The sequence below is a fragment of the Coregonus lavaretus genome (genome assembly GCF_964263955.1).
Source record: "Coregonus lavaretus genome assembly, chromosome: 7".
In the NCBI taxonomy this organism is placed as follows: Eukaryota; Metazoa; Chordata; class Actinopteri; order Salmoniformes; family Salmonidae; genus Coregonus; species Coregonus lavaretus.
The window spans coordinates 8,218,493-8,238,828 of NC_139994.1; the positions used below are offsets into that span (position 1 = coordinate 8,218,493).

The 20,336-nt window shown below is 42.5% G+C and overlaps 1 protein-coding gene across 3 annotated transcripts in view; it reads right to left on the minus strand.

Annotated features, from left to right (window-relative positions):
- The window catches only part of LOC311132043 (TBC1 domain family member 5-like), a 29,475-nt gene extending 9,340 nt beyond the window's left edge, over window positions 1–20,135 (minus strand). The window contains exons 1-13 of one of the 3 annotated variants that reach the window (XM_084165209.1): window positions 20,052–20,118; window positions 14,026–14,151; window positions 9,443–9,496; window positions 8,567–8,688; window positions 6,518–6,569; window positions 6,233–6,341; window positions 6,063–6,152; window positions 5,850–5,924; window positions 3,489–3,556; window positions 2,880–2,982; window positions 2,416–2,504; window positions 2,245–2,295; window positions 1,708–1,777 (exon numbers count right to left, since the gene is read on the minus strand). In XM_084165209.1, coding sequence (XP_084021335.1) covers window positions 1,708–1,777; window positions 2,245–2,295; window positions 2,416–2,504; window positions 2,880–2,982; window positions 3,489–3,556; window positions 5,850–5,924; window positions 6,063–6,152; window positions 6,233–6,341; window positions 6,518–6,569; window positions 8,567–8,669 — 810 coding nt within the window. In that variant the 5' untranslated portion in view covers window positions 8,670–8,688; window positions 9,443–9,496; window positions 14,026–14,151; window positions 20,052–20,118. Of the gene's footprint in view, window positions 1–1,707; window positions 1,778–2,244; window positions 2,296–2,415; window positions 2,505–2,879; window positions 2,983–3,488; window positions 3,557–5,849; window positions 5,925–6,062; window positions 6,153–6,232; window positions 6,342–6,517; window positions 6,570–8,566; window positions 8,689–9,442; window positions 9,497–14,025; window positions 14,152–20,051 lie in introns of all 3 variants that reach the window. The other 2 variants (XM_084165208.1, XM_084165210.1) reach the window with 2 other exon arrangements.
- Window positions 20,136–20,336: the final 201 nt, after the last annotated feature.

Sequence of the window (20,336 nt, forward strand, 5' to 3'; positions counted from 1 at the left end):
GCTTCATTAATTACTGTTGTTGTGTGTCAATAGCAGGATACACTCAGATTAAAAATCAACACGCTTGGCTCCAGATTACACCCATTTATACATACTTTACATTATAGTTGAGATCAGACATAATATCACTATAATCAGTGTTCATTTTTGGTCACATGCGCCGAATACAACAGGTGCAGACATTACAGTGAAATGCTTATTTACAGCCCTTAACCAACAGTGCATTTATTTTAAACAAAAAAAAGTAAAAATAAAACAACAACAAAAAAAAGTGTTGAGAAAAAAAAGAGCAGAAGTAAAATAAAGTGACAGTAGGGAGGCTATATATACAGGGGGGTACCGTTGCAGAGTCAATGTGCAGAGGCACCGGCTAGTTGAGGTAGTTGAGGTCATATGTACATGTGGGTAGAGTTAAAGTGACTATGCATAAATAATTAACAGAGTAGCAGCAGCGTAAAAAGGATGGGGTGGGGGGGCAGTGCAAATAGTCCGGGTAGCCATGATTAGCTGTTCAGGAGTCTTATGGCTTGGGGGTAGAAGCTGTTGAGAAGTCTTTTGGACCTAGACTTGGCACTCCGGTACCGCTTGCCGTGCGGTAGCAGAGAGAACAGTCTATGACTAGGGTGGCTGGAGTCTTTGATAATTTTGAGGGCCTTCCTCTGACACCGCCTGGTATAGAGGTCCTGGATGGCAGGAAGCTTTGCCCCAGTGATGTACTGGGCCGTACGCACTACCCTCTGTAGTGCCTTGCGGTCGGAGGCCAAGCAGTTGCCATACCAGGCGGTGATGCAACCAGTCAGGATGCTCTCGATGGTGCAGCTGTAGAATTTTTTGAGGATCTGAGGACCCATGCCAAATCTTTTCAGTCTCCTGAGGGGGAATAGGCTTTGTCGTGCCCTCTTCACGACTGTCTTGGTGTGTTTGGACCATGATAGTTCGTTGGTGATGTGGACACCAAGGAACTTGAAGCTCTCAACCTGTTCCACTACAGCCCCGTCGATGAGAATGGGGGCGTGCTCAGTCCTCTTTTTTTTCCTGTAGTCCACAATCATCTCCTTTGTCTTGGTCACGTTGAGGGAGAGGTTGTTGTCCTGGCACCACACGGCCAGATCTCTGACCTCCTCCCTATAGGCTGTCTCATCGTTGTCGGTGATCAGGCCTACCACTGTTGTGTCGTCGGCAAACTTAATGATGGTGTTGGAGTCGTGCCTGGCCATGCAGTCATGGGTGAACAGAGAGTACAGGAGGGGACTGAGCACGCACCCCTGAGGGGCCCCCGTGTTGAGGATCAGTGTGGCAGATGTGTTGTTACCTACCCATACCACCTGGGGGCGGCCCGTCAGGAGGTCCAGGATCCAGTTGCAGAGGGAGGTGTTTAGTCCCAGGATCCTTAGCTTAGTGGATCCATTTCAGCGCATCTTATTTGTAAACATTTCAACTGTATTAAATGATAACTTTTCTAAATTACACAAAAATGTACACCCATGTTATCTTTCTTCTCTTTCTTGTGATAGAAGTGTCGAGACGATGCGTTAAATCCCCAACAAAGCTTCAGCGTTCTTATAGATACAACGGAAAGACAATGTATTCCATTGAGCCCATTTCAGCCATTACCGGAGTGTTTTTGAAAGGTTATTACAAAAATAGCCTGTGAGTGTTACAACTTTTTCACGTAAAGAGAATATTAACAGGAGTACTACTACTGACCCTTGTGACTACCCTCTCGAAGCTGGAGAACCAGGGTTCTGCTGTCTCCATCAGCTGGGAAAACATGGCACTACAGAACAAAGACACACAGAGTCTCATGTTAGAAGTCTCACTCTCTGTGACCTGTCCATATTATTGCCATCACTTAGGACAGGGACGGGCAACTTTGATGGGGGTGGGGGGCCACAAAAAAACGTAACTCATCATGAGGGCCCCTACCCTCCCAACCATGCTTACTACAAGTTTAGGTCGTTGGCCGCTAGACTAACTTACCAATCTAAAAACATTTAGCCGACATGGGCTAATTGAGTGACTGCTGATACACAACCAAATTTCGAAATTGCATCTAGTGTATTCTTCTATTCTAACTCTCAACAGTAAGTTGAGACCCTGACTGAGTTCCTAAAAAAATACATAATAATAATAACAATATTTTGTGAAATGTGTCCGCGTGCCTACAAAAGGGGGGACCAGTAGGCCATCCCTGACCTAGGAGGTGAAGAATGTAGATGAAAGTAGAATGCATATTTCACTCACTAGGCGTCATGTTCATGGAACATAGGATTCAGTAGAGACATCATCTCCTCACTGTGGGCCAAAGACAAAAGCATTAGATCAACACATAGATCAATTTGGAGGAATGAACAGGATAGGGTTAAACTGAAGGGTAGGAAGTCGATGTGGAGTAGGAGTGCAGGTGTGACTGACCTGGGGTGGACGGTCTCACTGGCGTGCTGAAAAGCCTGATGGTCACAGTGTAGGACGAACACGATAGGAGCCAACAACTCATGCATTCCCTGCAGAAAGAGAGGGGGATAGAGAGAGTGAGTGAGAGGAAAAGGGAGAGAGAGACAGAGAGACAGACAGCGAGAGAGTGAGAGAGAGACAGCGAGAGAGAGACAGAGAGACAGAGAGAGTGAGAATGGCCTGTTTCTCTCAGGGTGATGCATGAGGTATGTTATCAGTATTGACAGAGCATCATTAAACTTCATTACCCAGTGGCCAGCCATGTGTCACTTCCTGTTAGAACACTGACTGGTCATCATCCTCTCTCCCTCTGTAGCACTATGTAGACAGTACACCGTCTAGTCTATAGGGTGCATTAGCATGCTTGATGGCATATCTAACACAGTGTGTGCCTGTATAAATCTTAACTAATGCTGTAATGGTACCTGTTTGTACAGTAATTGTTCATTCTCTCGGGCGTAACAGAACAAGATGTCTGTCAGCTTGGTCCTTACGTCCTCCTCTTGGAAGTAACGCATCTCAGGAAACCTACAGACAGAATAGAGAAAGAAGAGAGAGGGAGAGAAGAGAGGGCAAAAGGAGAGGGCGAAAGGAGAGGGAGAGAAGAGAGAGGGAGAGAAGAGAGGGAGCGAGGAGAGAAGAGAGGGAGAGAGGAGAGGGAAAAGGAGAGGGAGAGAAGAGAGAGGGAGAGAAGAGAGGGAGAGAGGAGAGGGAAAAAGGAGAGGGAGAGAAGAGAGGGAGAGAGGAGAGGGCAAAAGGAGAGGGAGAGAAGAGAGAGAAGAGAGTGAGAGAAGAGAGTGAGAGAAGAGAGGGAGAGAAGAGAGGGCGAAAGGAGAGGGCAAAAGGAGAGGGAGAGAAGAGAGGGGGACAGGGCGAAAGGAGAGGGCAAAAGGAGACGGCGAGAAGAGAGGGAGAGAAAAGAGGGTGAGAGTGTTTATGTGAGAGGTGTACAGTAGACATGAGCATGACATTATTTGATAACCAGAGCTGTATTTAAAGGTGTAGCAGTTGAGAAGATGTTAAATCAGATTCACGTTCTCATCACGTCCTGTTTGATCATCCCTCTCAACTCTTTGTCCTGGAAGAACTTGTTCCACAGGCTCTGGACAGGAGGGAGAGGAGAGCACAGGGACATATGGACCAGGAAATACACCACAGACCCATTCACCTAGCCTCCTATTACCAGACTGATTACAGAATGTTGTACGAGGTTACCATTCCCCATTGGTGTCAATACACAATTACACAATATAGGAACATATGGGTAAATACAAAAATAAAGGAAACACCAACAAAAAGTGTCTTAATAGGGCGTTGGGCCACCACGAGCTAGAACAGCTTTAATGCATCTTGGCGTAGATTCTACAAGTGTCTGGACCTCTATCGGAGGGATGCGACACCATTCTTCCACGAGAAATGTTGTTGATGGAAAACCCAGTCTCAGGCGCCACTCCAGAATCTCCCATAAGTTTTCAATTGTGTTGTGATCTGGTGACTCAGACGGACATGGCATATGGCTTACATCATTTTCATGCTCAACAAACCATTCAGTGACCTTTTGTGCCCTGTGGATAGGGGCATTGTCATCCTATGGGAGCATAGCCATGGAAGCCTAAATCATATCCAGCATTATTCTACATGACCCTAAGCATGATGGGATGTTAATTGCTTAATTAACTAAGGAACCACACCTGTGTGGAAGCACCTGCTTTCAATATATTTTGTTATCCCTCATTCCATTATTTTGGCAGTTACCTGTGCATTCGGAAAGTATTCAGACCCTTCACTTTTTCCACATTTTGTTACATTACAGCCTTATTCTAAAATAGATTCAATTGTATTTTTTCCCTCATCAATCTACATACAATACCCCATAACGACAAAGTAAAAACATGTTTTTAGAGATTTTTCCCCCAAAAAAAACCTGGAAATATCACATTTACATAAGTATTCAGATCCTTTACTCAGTACTTTGTTGAAGCACCTTTGGCAGCGATTTACAGCCTCAACTCTTCTTGGGTATGATGCTACAAGCTTGACACACCTGTATTTGGGGAGTTTCTCCCATTCTTCTCTGAAAATCCTCTCAAGCTCTGTCAGGTTGGATGGGGAACGTCGGTGCACAGCTATTTTCAGGTCTCTCCAGAGATGTTCGATTGGGTTCAAGTCCGGCCTCTGGCTGGGCCACTCAAGGACATTCAGAGAGTTGTCCCAAAGCCACTCCTGAGTTGTCTTGGCTGTGTGCTTAGGGTTGTTGTCCTGTTGGAAGGTGAACCTTTGCCCCAGTCTGAGGTCCTGCGAGCTCTGGAGCTGGTTTTCATCAAGGATCTCTGTACTTTGCTCTGTTCATCTTTCCCTCGATCCTGACTAGTCTCCCAGTCCCTGTCGCTGAAAAACATCCCCACAGCATGAAGCTGCCACCACCATGCTTCACCGTAGGGATGGTGCCAGGTTTCCTCCAGACGTGATGCTATGCATTCAGGCCAAAGAGTTCAATCTTGGTTTCATCAGACCAGAGAATCTTGTTTCTCATGGTCTGAGAGTCTTTAGGTGCCTTTTGGTAACTCCAAGCAGGCTGTCATGTGCCTTTTACTGAGGAGTGGCTTCTGTCTGGCCACTCTACCATAAAGGCCTGATTGGTGGAGTGCTGCAGAGATGGTTGTCCTTCTGGAAGGTTTTCCCATCTCCACAGAGGAACTCTGGAGCTCTGTCAGAGTGACCATCGGGTTCTTGGTCACCTCCCTGACCAAGACCCTTCTCCCTTGCTCAGATTGGCCAGGAGGCCAGCTCTAGGAAGAGTCTTGGTAGTTCCAAACTTCTTCCATTTAAGAATGATGGAGGCCACTGTGTTCTTGGGGACCTTCAATGCTGCAGACATTTTTGCCTCGACACAATCCTGTCTCTGAGCTCTACAGACAATTCCTTCGACCTCATGGCTTGTTTTTTGCTCTGACATGCACTGTCAACTGTGGGAACTTATATAGACAGGCGTGTGCCTTTCCAAATCATGTCCAATCAATTGAATTGACCACAGGTGGACTCCAATCAAGTTGTAGAAACATCTCAAGGATGATCAATGGAAACAGGATGCACCTCAGCTCAATTTGGAGTCTCACAGCAAAGGGTCTGAATACGTATGTAAATAAGGTATTTTAGTTTTTTTATTATTAATACATTTGTAATGTAACAAAATGTGGAAAAAGTCAAGGGTTCTGAATACTTTCTGAATGCACTGTATATCATAATAAATGAATTATAAAAGTGTATTAATAAGTAGATATTTACAACAGGGACACCCCCTTAGTCCTGTGATATAGTTATTTAGACGTTTACATTCCCACTGTTATGGATAAGGAGTTGTATCTAGAGAGACTATGAGGCTACACTACACTTACCCCCTCGTCCTGTGAGAGTGGGTTGTTGACCACCAGGTCCTGCTGACCTGCAGCTTTACGGGGGTTGGTGATGTGCTGAGAGGAGAGGAGAGGCGGTCAGTGACTGGCACACACAGACATAGTAAAAAGTATGAGCTGACTCACACCCAAACACACACACGAGCAGGCACGGGAACAGGTGAACACATGGCGCGCACAAACACAACAACTCACCGTCTCTTTGATCCTCTCATACTGGGCTCGTAGCTCCTTGGTCTTGTTGATCCATTGGCTCTTATCCTCAGGAAGGACCTCCAGGTACAACTAGAAGACAACACACATGACTCACATGGTAGAAATACCTTCAGACACCCAAGAGCCATGTTTGTCTGTGACTGGTTTACCTTCCAGCACACACTGCGGAATCGGCTGCTCCGCAATCGACCGTTGATGCCTGCCTGCCGGATCCTGGTCAGGTAATTAGTGTTCAGAAACAAGTCATCCCATTCTTTCCTTCAGAGGGAGGGAGGGAGAGAGGGAGGTAATGGGAGAGATGAGAAGAGCTTTTAGTGAGTTTTCAACCTTCTCCAATTTATTTAATCTAATTTGGAATAAGTAGAGAATTAGATCTGCCTGTGACGTGGACCAAAACGTAAATCACACACACACACACACACACCACTTCTTACCTGTAGGAGAGGAAAGTGGACTTAGACAAAGTGCTACTATCCAGAGATCCTCCTATAAAACATACACAAAAAAATTATTAACTACAAATGCAGCCACTAGGAGGCGATGTAGACACCAATGATGTGGATCATAGTGGCTCAGCTCCAACATAATGGATGTTAGAATACTTGTCAATGCATCCTTTTCTCTGACAGATTTCAATATACATACATTTCAATAGCATGTTTTCTTGTAGATATTAGGCAGAATCTACTGCACACCCAAAACCAGTAGTGAAGGTGCTGGAAGGAAAATGCTAAACTCTGACAGATTTCAATATACATACATTTCAATAGCATGGTTTCTACCACATGACTTTGACCAATTCGATCATGTCATCAGGAAAATGACAGATGAAGGTACTCAAGAGGCAAAAACAGAGCGAGTAAGAGGCAGGGAAGTCAAACCTAAATCATTGTAAATGAAAAAATAAAATGTATGCCCTGTGGAAAGAGCGTCTGCTAAATGACTAAAATGTAAATGTAAATGTGTAAATAATAACTAATTTGCCCTGCAGGTTAACACACACTTCTGGGAGCTGTCAATAATCATTAGTTACAGGAGTGTATCGTGTGACGTTGCTCTGGGGACACTCACTATGAATATTCATAAGCTAAACAAAACGCTAAACACACTTTAACCCTTCTTTTGCCCGCAGGCGTCATCAGCAATGTTCCCTCAGCTTCCCCAAGACTAACGCGCAGAAAGAAAATAACAGCCCGCGCAGAGACGCACGAGATTGAACTTCACTCAACTTTACAAGAGTTTGCCCTGTTACTTTACACTATCAACGTTTCACTCTACTGTGGAAATTGTGATCAAATCAACATAATATTAGCCCCTTTCAATGGAAAATACCGAAACAAAACTAAGGAAGACTTAGTGTGGGATTTTGTTTTAGGCAGAGAGCATCGTCGGAGGATTCTATTGCATTGACAGGCACAAGCGGTCGCGAGTAGATGCACTTGTTTTGAGATCAAAGCACAGAACCACATGTCGCTGCGCGTGCACATTTGTTCATATTCTTGGTTGGTTTCTTTATTCAAACAACATTATTTTCAGTCACCTCCTTGTCTGAGTGGATAACCAGGTTAATGTCAAGCACTGCATTTTTTCAAGGCCTACATTGAACACCACACATTGGCTGCTACTGTAGGTTGTGTCATAGAACATCTATTTCCATGTTAAAATGTTATGGGATGCATTTTCTCCAGTGTTCACCGTAAACGCACGCCGGAAGTTGCCGAGAATTTGCGCTCAGCAAACCTGAAATTCACTCACTGCCTGAAGAAAAATTGAGGGAACGTTGGTGATCAGCTGTATTAATGACTCACCGGTATACAATCCACTCCACCTCTCTCTCTCTAAACCTTTCTCCATCCATCTCTCCTTTTCTCTCTGTACCTCGCACATGTTATTCATTTTGTATGGTTATGAATAGGGCTGTGAATTGCCAGGGACCTCACAATACGATATTATTACGATACTTAGGTGCCGATAAGATATGTACTGCAATTCTCACTATTGTATGTGTATCGCGATTCGATACTGCGATTTTATTGCAATTTGATATTCCAAACATATTGCTCACTATATGTCTGCTGCAGAGAGACGAGAGAGCATGAGAAAATGAGTTTTGATCAGTCATGGAAATGAAAGTGCTGAAAACATGTTGGTTCACTATTTGAAAACAAGATGGAGAACAAGTTATACGATGCAAAATACCGTAGTTTTGGCACAGGTACAGCCGACTACCGCTAGCTAACATGACCTACAGTAGCAAAAAATTATAATATATATATATTTTACTAATCTATACTAGGAGTCAAATATCATTATAATATCATCCAGAAATAATGTTGTGATGAGTAACTGTCTCGACTTTTTCCCACATCACTAGATATGACTATGAAATGTTAATAACAGCTTAATTAAGCCTCAGAGATTATATAAAGGATTTATAACATGTTAATAAATCTTTAATGAATATGTTGTAAATGTCGACTCACCACGGCTGCGATTCCTGTTGAAGTTGTGGAGCGGATCAAAACCAGTCTCCTGCTCTCCCTCTGGCTGGAGAGGGTGGTGGGTCTCAAAGTTAGGGTGCTGCATGACCACCCCCCAACAGAACCTGTGATGAGAACAACAGGAGGGTTTAGAACTACCCGTGTACCACCACAGAACAAGAACGAGTATTAACTCTTACAACACCACAGAACAAGAACGAGTATTAACTCTTCAACACCACAGAACAAGAGTAGGATGCAGGGATTTTTCTGCCATAGAAACCCTTGGGCAGGCCGCCCAAGTCCACACCCAAAAAATATATATAAGATAATGGACCTATATCATTTTGATAAAAATGATCTTTGAGCACTAACAATCACCAAAATAAAAAGCTAGACAGTCAGGGAATAGAAAATTCCCAAAACAATATTATTTAATAGTATTGATTTTGTTATTAAACGAAAATATCAAGATTTCTCAAGTTCATATTCATTATCTCCAGCACCAGCCCAACATCACTTTAAAACTGCAACATGTATCTCGGCTCCAAGAAAAAATTCGGAGAATTGCAGGAAATTGGTTTAAAAATGCTAAAACAAAAATAAAATTCAGCTGCCCCGGCCACGCCCACCACCTAAGCCCCTTTTTGATCCAGAAAAAACCCTGAGATGACTGTAACAGCAAAACATACCATAGAGTAAGAGCAAAACTGTACACGACAGAGCTAAAACAGGAGGATTTATCTGATAATAGAAAGAGTGGGAGGAAGTTTAGTAGAACAATTAAAAACGGAACAAAACAGTATAAAATGGGAATACTCTTATCCAATTAAGCTTCAGGCCTAGGCTTTTTTGTCTTTGTTCCATGTCAGTACTTACAGTCACAACAATGTGTTTCTCCTCAGCTTAGACTCACGACAGATGAAGGCTTATCTGAGAGAAACAACACAGAGGGACAAACAGAAGAGAAATCAAAGATAGAAACAAAGAAAAGCAGTCTTTGGTATTTCTCTCTATCCCTGGGTACAGATACCACCAAGGTAATTCAACACAACACTAGAAGGGAATTCAACAACACTAGTGAAGGGAATTCAACAACACTAGTGAAGGGAATTCAACAACACTAGTGAAGGGAATTCAACAACACTAGTGAAGGGAATTCAACACAACACTAGTGAAGGGAATTCAACAACACTAGTGAAGGGAATTCAACACAACACTAGAAGGGAATTCAACAACACTAGTGAAGGGAATTCAACACAACACTAGTGAAGGGAATTCAACAACACTAGTGAAGGGAATTCAACACAACACTAGTGAAGGGAATTCAACAACACTAGTGAAGGGAATTCAACACAACACCAGTGAAGGGAATTCAACAACACTAGTGAAGGGAATTCAACACAACACTAGTGAAGGGAATTCAACAACACTAGTGAAGGGAATTCAACAACACTAGTGAAGGGAATTCAACAACACTAGTGAAGGGAATTCAACAACACTAGTGAAGGGAATTCAACAACACTAGTGAAGGGAATTCAACACAACACCAGTGAAGGGAATTCAACACAACACCAGTGAAGGGAATTCAACACAACACTAGTGAAGGGAATTCAACACAACACCAGTGAAGGGAATTCAACACAACACTAGTGAAGGGAATTCAACACAACACCAGTGAAGGGAATTCAACACAACACCAGTGAAGGGAATTCAACACAAGACAACACTAGTGAAAGAGGAACTGATAGATCTGATGACTGAGTTTGTTCCTGCATGGAGTTCAGGCCACTGTAATGTGTGCTGAGTGGCTTTGGAACATTACTGACATAGCCTACACTTTAATAAAACAGATTGGACAAGAACAAGAGAAGTGGAAAATAACATTATGTATGCAAATGAAAAAACAACATACTAATCACAGAGTGACTTCCATGGAGAAAGAGGAGGGGATAGGGATAGAACCAGGGAATGTTCAGACTGACAGCTCTATGTGGGCTACATCGCCATGGAAATCAGGCTAACTACTGTAAAGTCCTACAGTACCAAAAGAAAAGACAACTAAAAGATAAGGCCATCATTGTAAATAATAATTTGTTCTTACAGTGAGGGAAAAAAGTATTTGATCCCCTGCTGATTTTGTACGTTTGCCCACTGACAAAGACATGATCAGTCTATAATTTTAATGGTAGGTTTATTTGAACAGTGAGAGACAGAATAACAACAAAATAATCCAGAAAAACGCATGTCAAAAATGTTATAAATTGATTTGCATTTTAATGAGGGAAATAAGTATTTGACCCCCTCTCAATCAGAAAGATTTCTGGCTCCCGGGTGTCTTTTATACAGGTAACGAGCTGAGATTAGGAGCACACTCTTAAAGGGAGTGCTCCTAATCTCAGTTTGTTACCTGTATAAAAGACACCTGTCCACAGAAGCAATCAATCAATCAGATTCCAAACTCTCCACCATGGCCAAGACCAAAGAGCTCTCCAAGGATGTCAGGGACAAGATTGTAGACCTACACAAGGCTGGAATGGGCTACAAGACCATCGAAAAGCAGCTTGGTGAGAAGGTGACAACAGTTGGTGCGATTATTCGCAAATGGAAGAAACACAAAAGAACTGTCAATCTCCCTCGGCCTGGGGCTCCATGCAAGATCTCACCTCGTGGAGTTGCAATGATCATGAGAACGGTGAGGAATCAGCCCAGAACTACACGGGAGGATCTTGTCAATGATCTCAAGGCAGCTGGGACCATAGTCACCAAGAAAACAATTGGTAACGCACTACGCCGTGAAGGACAGAAATCCTGCAGCGCTCGCAAGGTCCCCCTGCTCAAGAAAGCACATATACAGGGCCGTCTGAAGTTTGCCAATGAACATCTGAATGATTCAGAGGAGAACTGGGTGAAAGTGTTGTGGTCAGATGAGACCAAAATCGAGCTCTTTGGCATCAACTCAACTCGCCGTGTTTGGAGGAGGAGGAATGCTGCCTATGACCCCAAGAACACCATCCCCAACGTCAAACATGGAGGTGGAAACATTATGCTTTGGGGGTGTTTTTCTGCTAAGGGGACAGGACAACTTCACCGCATCAAAGGGACGATGGACGGGGCCATGTACCGTCAAATCTTGCGTGAGAACATCCTTCCCTCAGCCAGGGCATTGAAAATGGGTCGTGGATGGGTATTCCAGCATGACAATGACCCAAAACACACGGCCAAGGCAACAAAGGAGTGGCTCAAGAAGAAGCACTTTAAGGTCCTGGAGTGGCCTAGCCAGTCTCCAGACCTTAATCCCATAGAAAATCTGTGGAGGGAGCTGAAGGTTCGAGTTGCCAAACGTCAGCCTCGAAACCTTAATGACTTGGAGAAGATCTGCAAAGAGGAGTGGGACAAAATCCCTCCTGAGATGTGTGCAAACCTGGTGGCCAACTACAAGAAACGTCTGACCTCTGTGATTGCCAACAAGGGTTTTGCCACCAAGTACTAAGTCATGTTTTGCAGAGGGGTCAAATACTTATTTCCCTCATTAAAATGCAAATCAATTTATAACATTTTTGACATGCGTTTTTCTGGATTTTTTGTTGTTGTTGTTCTGTCTCTCAATGTTCAAATAAACCTACCATTAAAATGATAGACTGATCATGTCTTTGTCAGTGGGCAAACGTACAAAATCAGCAGGGGATCAAATACTTTTTTCCCCTCACTGTAACTGACTTGCCTAGTTAAATAAAGGTAAAAAAATATATATACAAAAATAAAGACAACTAAACTATAAAACGATAAAGAAAAAAAAAGACAACTAAAAGATAAGGCGATAAATAAATAAATAAAAAGTCAAATCATGACGTTTCACATAACAACAATACAATGATAGGACATTGAGCAGCTCCATTCCAAAACTAGCCTAAACCACGACGTCTTTCATCAAAAGACACCAACGTCTTATATCGTCCGCAATAAACCATGTTGATCTTATTTAGGTTAAACTCCTCCTCTCTATTCTTTATCATGGATAGGCCTCTTCCATGGTTCTAAATGTGTGCGTGTACACACAGGCTAGGCCTAGTCTACATACCACACGCTTCCTTCCACTGCGGCAGCCAACTCATTATGTATGTTCCTTTATTAATTATGGAAATCACCCTTACAAAAGGCATCTCCTTAAACCCATTAACGAGGCGCATGGAACCCGGCTTCGATAAATCAGCCGTGCACGCTACCAAAATAAATAATTGTATATGCATAATGCATGCTCCCGTTTCCCTCGGCAACATCTGTTCCTCACAAAGACTAATGCCTTCTTTAAGTCATTTGAGTTTTTTTTCCCCTTTTAAAAAGACATCATCCCATTAAATAATTAGAACTAATCTGCAACGAGAGAGAGAGAGATGCTGTCAATAGGTAAATAATAATGCATTGCATTTCATCATTTTGAACTAGAACGGATTCTGAAAAATAGTTTAACATGTTTCAGACGTGCCTGATCATCTAGTTCCTCAAACTATGACTGCCCACTGTCAGGACATGGGCTATGTACGTTTCATGTCAATTCAAATTTTACAGAAGAAGAATCTGAACATGCAAGTAACACAAGCTACTAGCGGTGCAGCAGTTTCAGCATCTCAAGGTCCTCTGTAATAATGTAAAATGACTGGGGTAATCTTTAATGGCCCAATAGAGACCTACCAAACTATTATTAGGGGGGGGGGGGGGGGGGGGGGGGGTACCAATCTCAATATTTAGACATTTAGAAATGTAACAACTATACTGAACAAAAATATAAACGCAACATGTAAAGTGTTGCTCCTATGTTTCATGAGCTGAAATTGAAGATCCCTGAAATTTTCCATTTGCACAAAAAGCTTATTTCTCTCAAATGTTATGCACAAATTTGTTTACATGCCTGTTAGTGAGCATTTCTCCTTTGCCAAGATAATTCATCCACCTGACAGGTGTGGCATATCAAGAAGCTGATTAAACAGCATGATCATTACACAGGTGCACATTATGCTGGGGACAATAAAAGGCAACTCTAAAATGTGCAGTTTTGTCACACAACACAATGCCACAGATGCCTCAAGTTTTGAAGGAGAGTGCAATTGGCATGCTGACTGCAGAAATGTTCACCAGAGCTGTTGTCAGAGAATTTAATGTTCATTTCTCTAACATCAGCCGCCTCCAATATTGTTTTAAATAATTTGGCAGTACATCCAACCGGCCTCACAACCGCAGACCAGGTGTAACCACGCCAGCCCAGGACCTCCACATCCGGCTTCTTCACCTACGGGATCGTCTGAGACAAGCCACCCGGATAGCTGATGAAACTGGGTTTGCACAACCGAAGAATTTCTGCACAAACTGTCAGAAACCGTCTCAGGGAAGCTTATCTGCATGCTCATCATCCTCACCAGGATGCCCACTGGCATCGTCACCGACTTCAGTGGGCAAATGCTCACCTTCAATGGCCACTGGCACGCTGCAGAAGTGTGCTCTTCACGGATGAATCCCGTTTCAACTGTACCGAGCAGATGGCCAATTATCGTGGTCACACCAGATACTGACCGGTTTTCTGATCCACGCCCCTACAAAAAAAAAAAAAAGGTATACGTGACCAACAGATGCATATCTGTATTCCCAGTCATGTGAAATCTATAGATTAGGGCCTAAATAATTTATTTTAATTGACTGATTTCCTTATATGAACTGTAACTCAGTAAAATCTTTGAAATTGTTGCATGTTGCGTTTATATTTTTGTTCAGTGTAGCATGTGTTGCTAATATGACTAGGATTGTGTCCATGGCTACTGGACAATGAAATAAAGTTTTTTGAAAACCAATAGAGAAATAGCCTACTGGTTTCAATGGCATATGAGGAAGTGTTTATAAAATAATTCCCTCGTAATTTGGCTAATCTACTTTGAAACTAGGTAAAACATGCCTCATGAAATGACAAAAAACATCCAAGTTTTAAACAATTACGTTTATGGTCAAATAGTTTCAAAATGTTGACTGCCTCCCCTCAGATTGCAAGATGTGTGATGTTGCCGTGCTCAACAGACACCAGCCTTTCTCTCCTAAGGCATTGGTGGGCCTGGCAGGGCGTAGGCATGGTTGGGCCTGGGAGGGCACAGGCCTACCCACTTGGGAGCCATGCCCACCCAATCAGATTGAGAAAAAGCAAAGCAATAATGTATTATTATTACAAAAATACTCCAACATTTACATACACTTATGTTTTTCTTAACAGAATAGCTAGTGTTTTTCAGTTTTCAAGGACATTTTATTGGCCATTTTGGTTAATGGCCTTGGTGCCCTGGCAGATGGCCTTGGTGCCCTGGCAGATGGCCTTGTTGCCCTGGCAGATGGCCTTGGTGCCCTGGCAGATGGCCTTGGTGCCCTGGCAGATGGCCTTGGTGCCCTGGCAGATGGCCTTGGTGCCCTGGCAGATGGCCTTGGTGCCCTGGCAGATTGGGCACCTCTTGAATGTAAAAATTCCAGGCCTGATGAGCGTGCGTTGGAGCGGCCATGCCTGGAGGAAGAATTCACTTCCATTCTATTCTAAAGTTCTATTCCAGAGTCATCTCCTTTTCTGTAACAATAACCACAAACTTCTCAGTGCAATAATCAACCCAAATTAACTACTGCATAATTTACCACGTCACCAAAAGACACGTCAATAATTCACCGCATTCATCTTTTATGATGTAATCAAATAAATACATAATGGAAGGCATTAATAAACCAATAGGTAAAGAGCTTTGCATTGCTATCTGACTTGGAAGGCCCGAAATGGTAGAAAACCAATAGGATATAACCTGAGCTAGACAGAGAGGCTGTGTAGCTTCTGCCCAGAGCCATAAAGCTCTTCTTCTGCTTTCAGTGAGTCTGATTATGTTGCTGTGGAACAGCGGATAATGAGTTCTGACAACAGCAGAATACACTGAGGAATAACAGAGCAGGGTACTTCAGTGCTAGTATAGAGGACTAGCCTATGGCTTTCATGTGACTGAGGGTCCATCTTAGTAGATGTAGGCTATACAGATCGCATTCGAGAAATTGAAGACTGAACCAATCAAATGGTTTGTTGAGGTTGTCAAGGAAATGGGAAAACCTCTAGCCTGTGCTCTGAGAGACACAATGCCTACAACACAAGGACCATCCCTGTTTTGGACCTTCCTATCAGTCTGCCTAGTGTTACCCGTTTCAAGAAGCTAGGGCATATGTCGCACGTCACTACTTCACAGGAGAGGCATTTCAACTTTTTTTTAAGGCGAGTTTTTGGCAGAAATGCCTTCTGGAACATGTGAACTTTCATGTGCCTTAATAACAAACTTGTATGCCATCTGTAAATATGAATACAATTGTTAAATTATGAGGCTAGTTGGTTTAGCCAAAGAAAAATACAGCAACATTCCCACTAGCCATGATTGGCTGAGATAATGGATGGGCTGGCCAGGCCGAGAGATGAGTTTGGATTGGTCTGCCATGTAGCATGCTTCTGTCTATAACATGAGCTGCTCAGTATGTGTGGATAATCCTTTCTAACGCGGCTTTTTTTGAAAGATATCATGAAGAAGTGAAAAAGTGTTGCATTGCTGTCCTGAAGTTAATAGCACTATCGACAAATATCAGTGGGAAAACGTTGTGATGGACTACTTTCTGTTGACGATCATTCCATGCTGACTCTCTCTGACTGAAAATGTATCAGACGATGAGGAAATCCCTGATTTAGGTAAAAACATTTTCATTGAACCAGACACTGTAGAGTCTTCCCCATCACTGTCATCAGAAGAAATGGCGATCAACAGTGTTGTTGTCACGGAAGAAGTTGACCGAGTTTTGAAATCAGTGGAATGCCCGGTGGAAGCTGAGAGATGATTGCCAAATGCGGAGAGTCGAAAAGAGAACACAGGAGGCTGTTGTATAAAACACCTGTCTCCAGATTACATCTTGAAACTAAGGGCAACCATGGCATCCATGACAGAGAGGGAGAAGCGGTCATCCATGTATACGGGGAAGAGTCTACCTACATTTTCAGATATAATACGTTTCTACTTTGGTCAAAAAGTCAATTTCATTGCAAGTTAAAGCGTACTGTTAACTAGGTAACGTTAGCTGGCTCGCTCACTAGCTAACGTTAGGTGTATGATCTGACTAGTAATATTATTAGTATCTCAGAAATTAATTTGCCTTGCTAGTTATAGCCTAATATTAGCTAGCTTGCTAACATTTAACCTAGTTGGTTAGCTTTAGCTACCTGCAGATTCATGCATGGTGCATGGTAGTATGAGTTGGGATTATGGTTCATTGTTTAGCTAGCTAGTTACATGTCTAAACAAAAGACTCTACTATGCAAGTAACCATTTCACTGTACCGTTTACGCCTTCTGTATCCTGTGCATGTGACATTAAACTTGGATTTTATTTGATATAGTGTGTGTTTACCAGAGACGGTAATGTGAAGAACAACATGACCTGCACCAAAATCAGATTAGGATATAGGCCAAGGACTAGATAGTGTATTTTTACTACTACTTTATGCTACTACTTTTACCAATTTTAGTCTTGAAATCTTTCGTTGTTTACTACACTAACATATTCACTCTGTTTAGCACATGGCCTCACATGTGAATCCTTAAAGAGATAGGTGGGGCTTAAGAGGGTGTGAACAATGCTGAATGGGTGTAGACAAAGAAGAGCTCTCCAGTAGGTGTACCAAAACATTCAAGGGCCATTTTTTCAAAAGTGGGGTTACAAGTTTATCAACTTTAAAAGCAGAATTACTTTCCCCATTGTTCCTCAACTGCAGTGTATGATATACCATTTTGTAGCTCTGAGTCTCTACTTTCAGCCAATGTAAAAAAATAAAAAAATAAAAACTATTTCAAATTTTGCTACATAGGACCGAATCCAGGTGGTGGATCACCTAGTAGTCAATACCTTTCCACACATAGCAAAAATAATACTTGGCTACAACAGTAAGCCTAGCTAGTCATAGCTATATATATAGCTATATATATATATATATATATATAGCTATATATATATATATATATATATATATATATATATATATATATATATATATATATATATATATATATATATATATATATATATATATATATATATATATATATATATGTCACCGGCTTACACTGAGACTCATCACCTGCTGTTCTATTGACAACACTTGTCTGTCTACCTACCAACACTATAAGCTATTGTCACGTCATCCTACAGGGAAAGAGATTATGTTTATGATCCTCCTCACAATAAACTCAGAGAGAGAGAGGAGAGAGGCCAGTGAGAGGAGCTGCTCTGAGCGGCGCTGACAGGAAGAGTTAGGCCTAGAGGTCTGATGCCATAAGCTCCATGCTAGGAGAAAAAGGAGAGAAAAAATGGAGAGAAAATTGAGAAAAAATGAGAGAACACCGTTAAACTCACATGCCTCGACTTCAGCACACAATTACCTCTGTATAACTGCTGTACAGGCCTCTAGTCCCATGGTCTACAGAAGCTCCCAGGCCAACACACAGGCTAATGTTATGTTCCAAATGGCACCCTATTCCCTATATAGTGCACTACTTTCCCCCAGGGCCCAAAGGGCTCTGGTCAGAACTAGTGCACTATGTAGGGAATAGGGTGCCATTGGGGTTGCACCCTAAAGGCTACCACAGATCCTGAGCAGACCAGGGTGCAGACCGGGATCCTGAAACTTTCTGTCTCTCAGTGTGTGTGTGTGTGTGTGTGTGTGTGTGTGTGTTTGAGACATGAAACATACACACACGCATGCATGCGTACACACTCATCAGGAGCTAACAAAAATAACAAATCTTGAAGTATGAAGACGATCATAGGGAAGAAACATCCTATTGCCCCTAGCCAAGCACAGTTTAGTCCATGTCCATAACTAATTAGCTTAAATCATTTTACATTTTAGTCATTTAGCAGACGCTCTTATCCAGAGCGACTAACAGTTAGTGAGTGCATACATTTTAAAGTTTTAGTCATTTAGCAGACGCTCTTATCCAGAGCGACTTACAGTTAGTGAGTGCATACATTTTCATACTGGCCCCCGTGGGAAACGAACCCACAACCCTGGCGTTGCAAGGGCCATGCTCTTAACAACTGAGCTACAGGGGACCATGAGTCTGGTTATTTTTAAGGTTTCTTTCTATCTACTACCTGGGGATTTTTTTCCCCCTAGGGCTGTCAGCTCAGCTAGCTCTATAGAGCAGGGGCGTAAAATAATACACTATTATTTAAAAAAAATACTCCTCTGAATTTTTTCCTACACCCCTGCTATAGAGATAAGGTAGCAATTGCGCATGTCCTAGAAAGCTACAATGCATGGGGCCTGGACAATAACTAGCGATATCTAACTCCTTGTCCATCCCTCAGGATTTTATAACATGTGGATATCTGTAAAGAAACCGTCTGAGCCTAACTTTCCTCCAAACCGGCACCTATAACTCCTCTGGGGTAGACTATCCGGATGGACAGACAAGGAGTTACGGATTAGATATGCCTTCAGTAACAGGTTAGACTGGCTGCTTCCCTGCAGTCAGTGTACCTTGCTCAGAGATCAAAGGGTCGACACTGACAGAACGGTTCTCTCACGGGACAGACCTCTCCTGTCCGGCCTCTGACCAAAACAAAACAGCTCTAGATACAACATTTTACATTTTAGTCATTTAGCAGACGCTCTTATCCAGAGCGACTTACAGTTAGTGAGTGCATACATTTTATTTTCATACTGGCCCCCCATGGGAATCGAACCCACAACCCTGGCGTTGCAAGCGCCATGCACCCCCAACTGAGCTACACGGCCTTATCAAGGCCTTATACTGGGTCACAATAGTGCTATTGGCAACTATAACTTGGACATAATAGAAACAGGTAGGCTAGTGCATAGCTAACTATCATTCAAAAGTTTCAACTGAATGTCTCAAAATGCATCAACCGAATGTGAACACAGGGTAAATAGACCGTTTTAACAAATTATAGCTAGCTAAACGACGGGTAAAATACATGTCACTAGCTTTATTTACAGAAAAGGTGATCAGACATATTTTCACCGCAATGTTAGTGTGTAATATTGGCATGACTTAGCAGCTAACTCTAGCTAGTTGTCCAACATGGTGGTAGACCAACAAACATGTCTTTAACTAGGTAGCAACACCATGCATATTTACAATAGCTAGCACATACTTACTTCATCATGCCACTGCATTGCTGATGGCTAGTAATATCATTTAGTCGTCAAACTGTCTCGCAAGCTTTTTTTCAGGTTAACATTCAGGCTAGCTACAAGAGCATTGCATTGCACCCAGCAGGCCTAGCTGTACACTTCCGACATGCAGCTAGATAAAGACAAAACAAGCTAGCAACTTCATGCAAACTCAAGAGTTGTTTCCCAATTATAAAAAAAAACCTACTCCTTCGTATATTCTGTCGTTAACTGTGAATGTGTGTTTTACCTCTTCTGCTCATGCGGGGTTCGCCATTCTGGTCTGTTTGTCTGTCTTCAGATTGTAAACAGTCGCGAATCAGGCGGATGTGCTGATGCACAGCTGATAGAACATGTGACCAGGGAGGTAAAATGATGTCAGGGTATTTACCTTAAACATACCTTTGAAATGATCAATCATAACAAAAACAGGATGGGGTTGAGGACCCATATTAAAATAGAAACCTTGTGATATGTTTCATTTATATTGCATACTTCTACATCAAATCAAATCAAACGTTATTTGTCACATGCG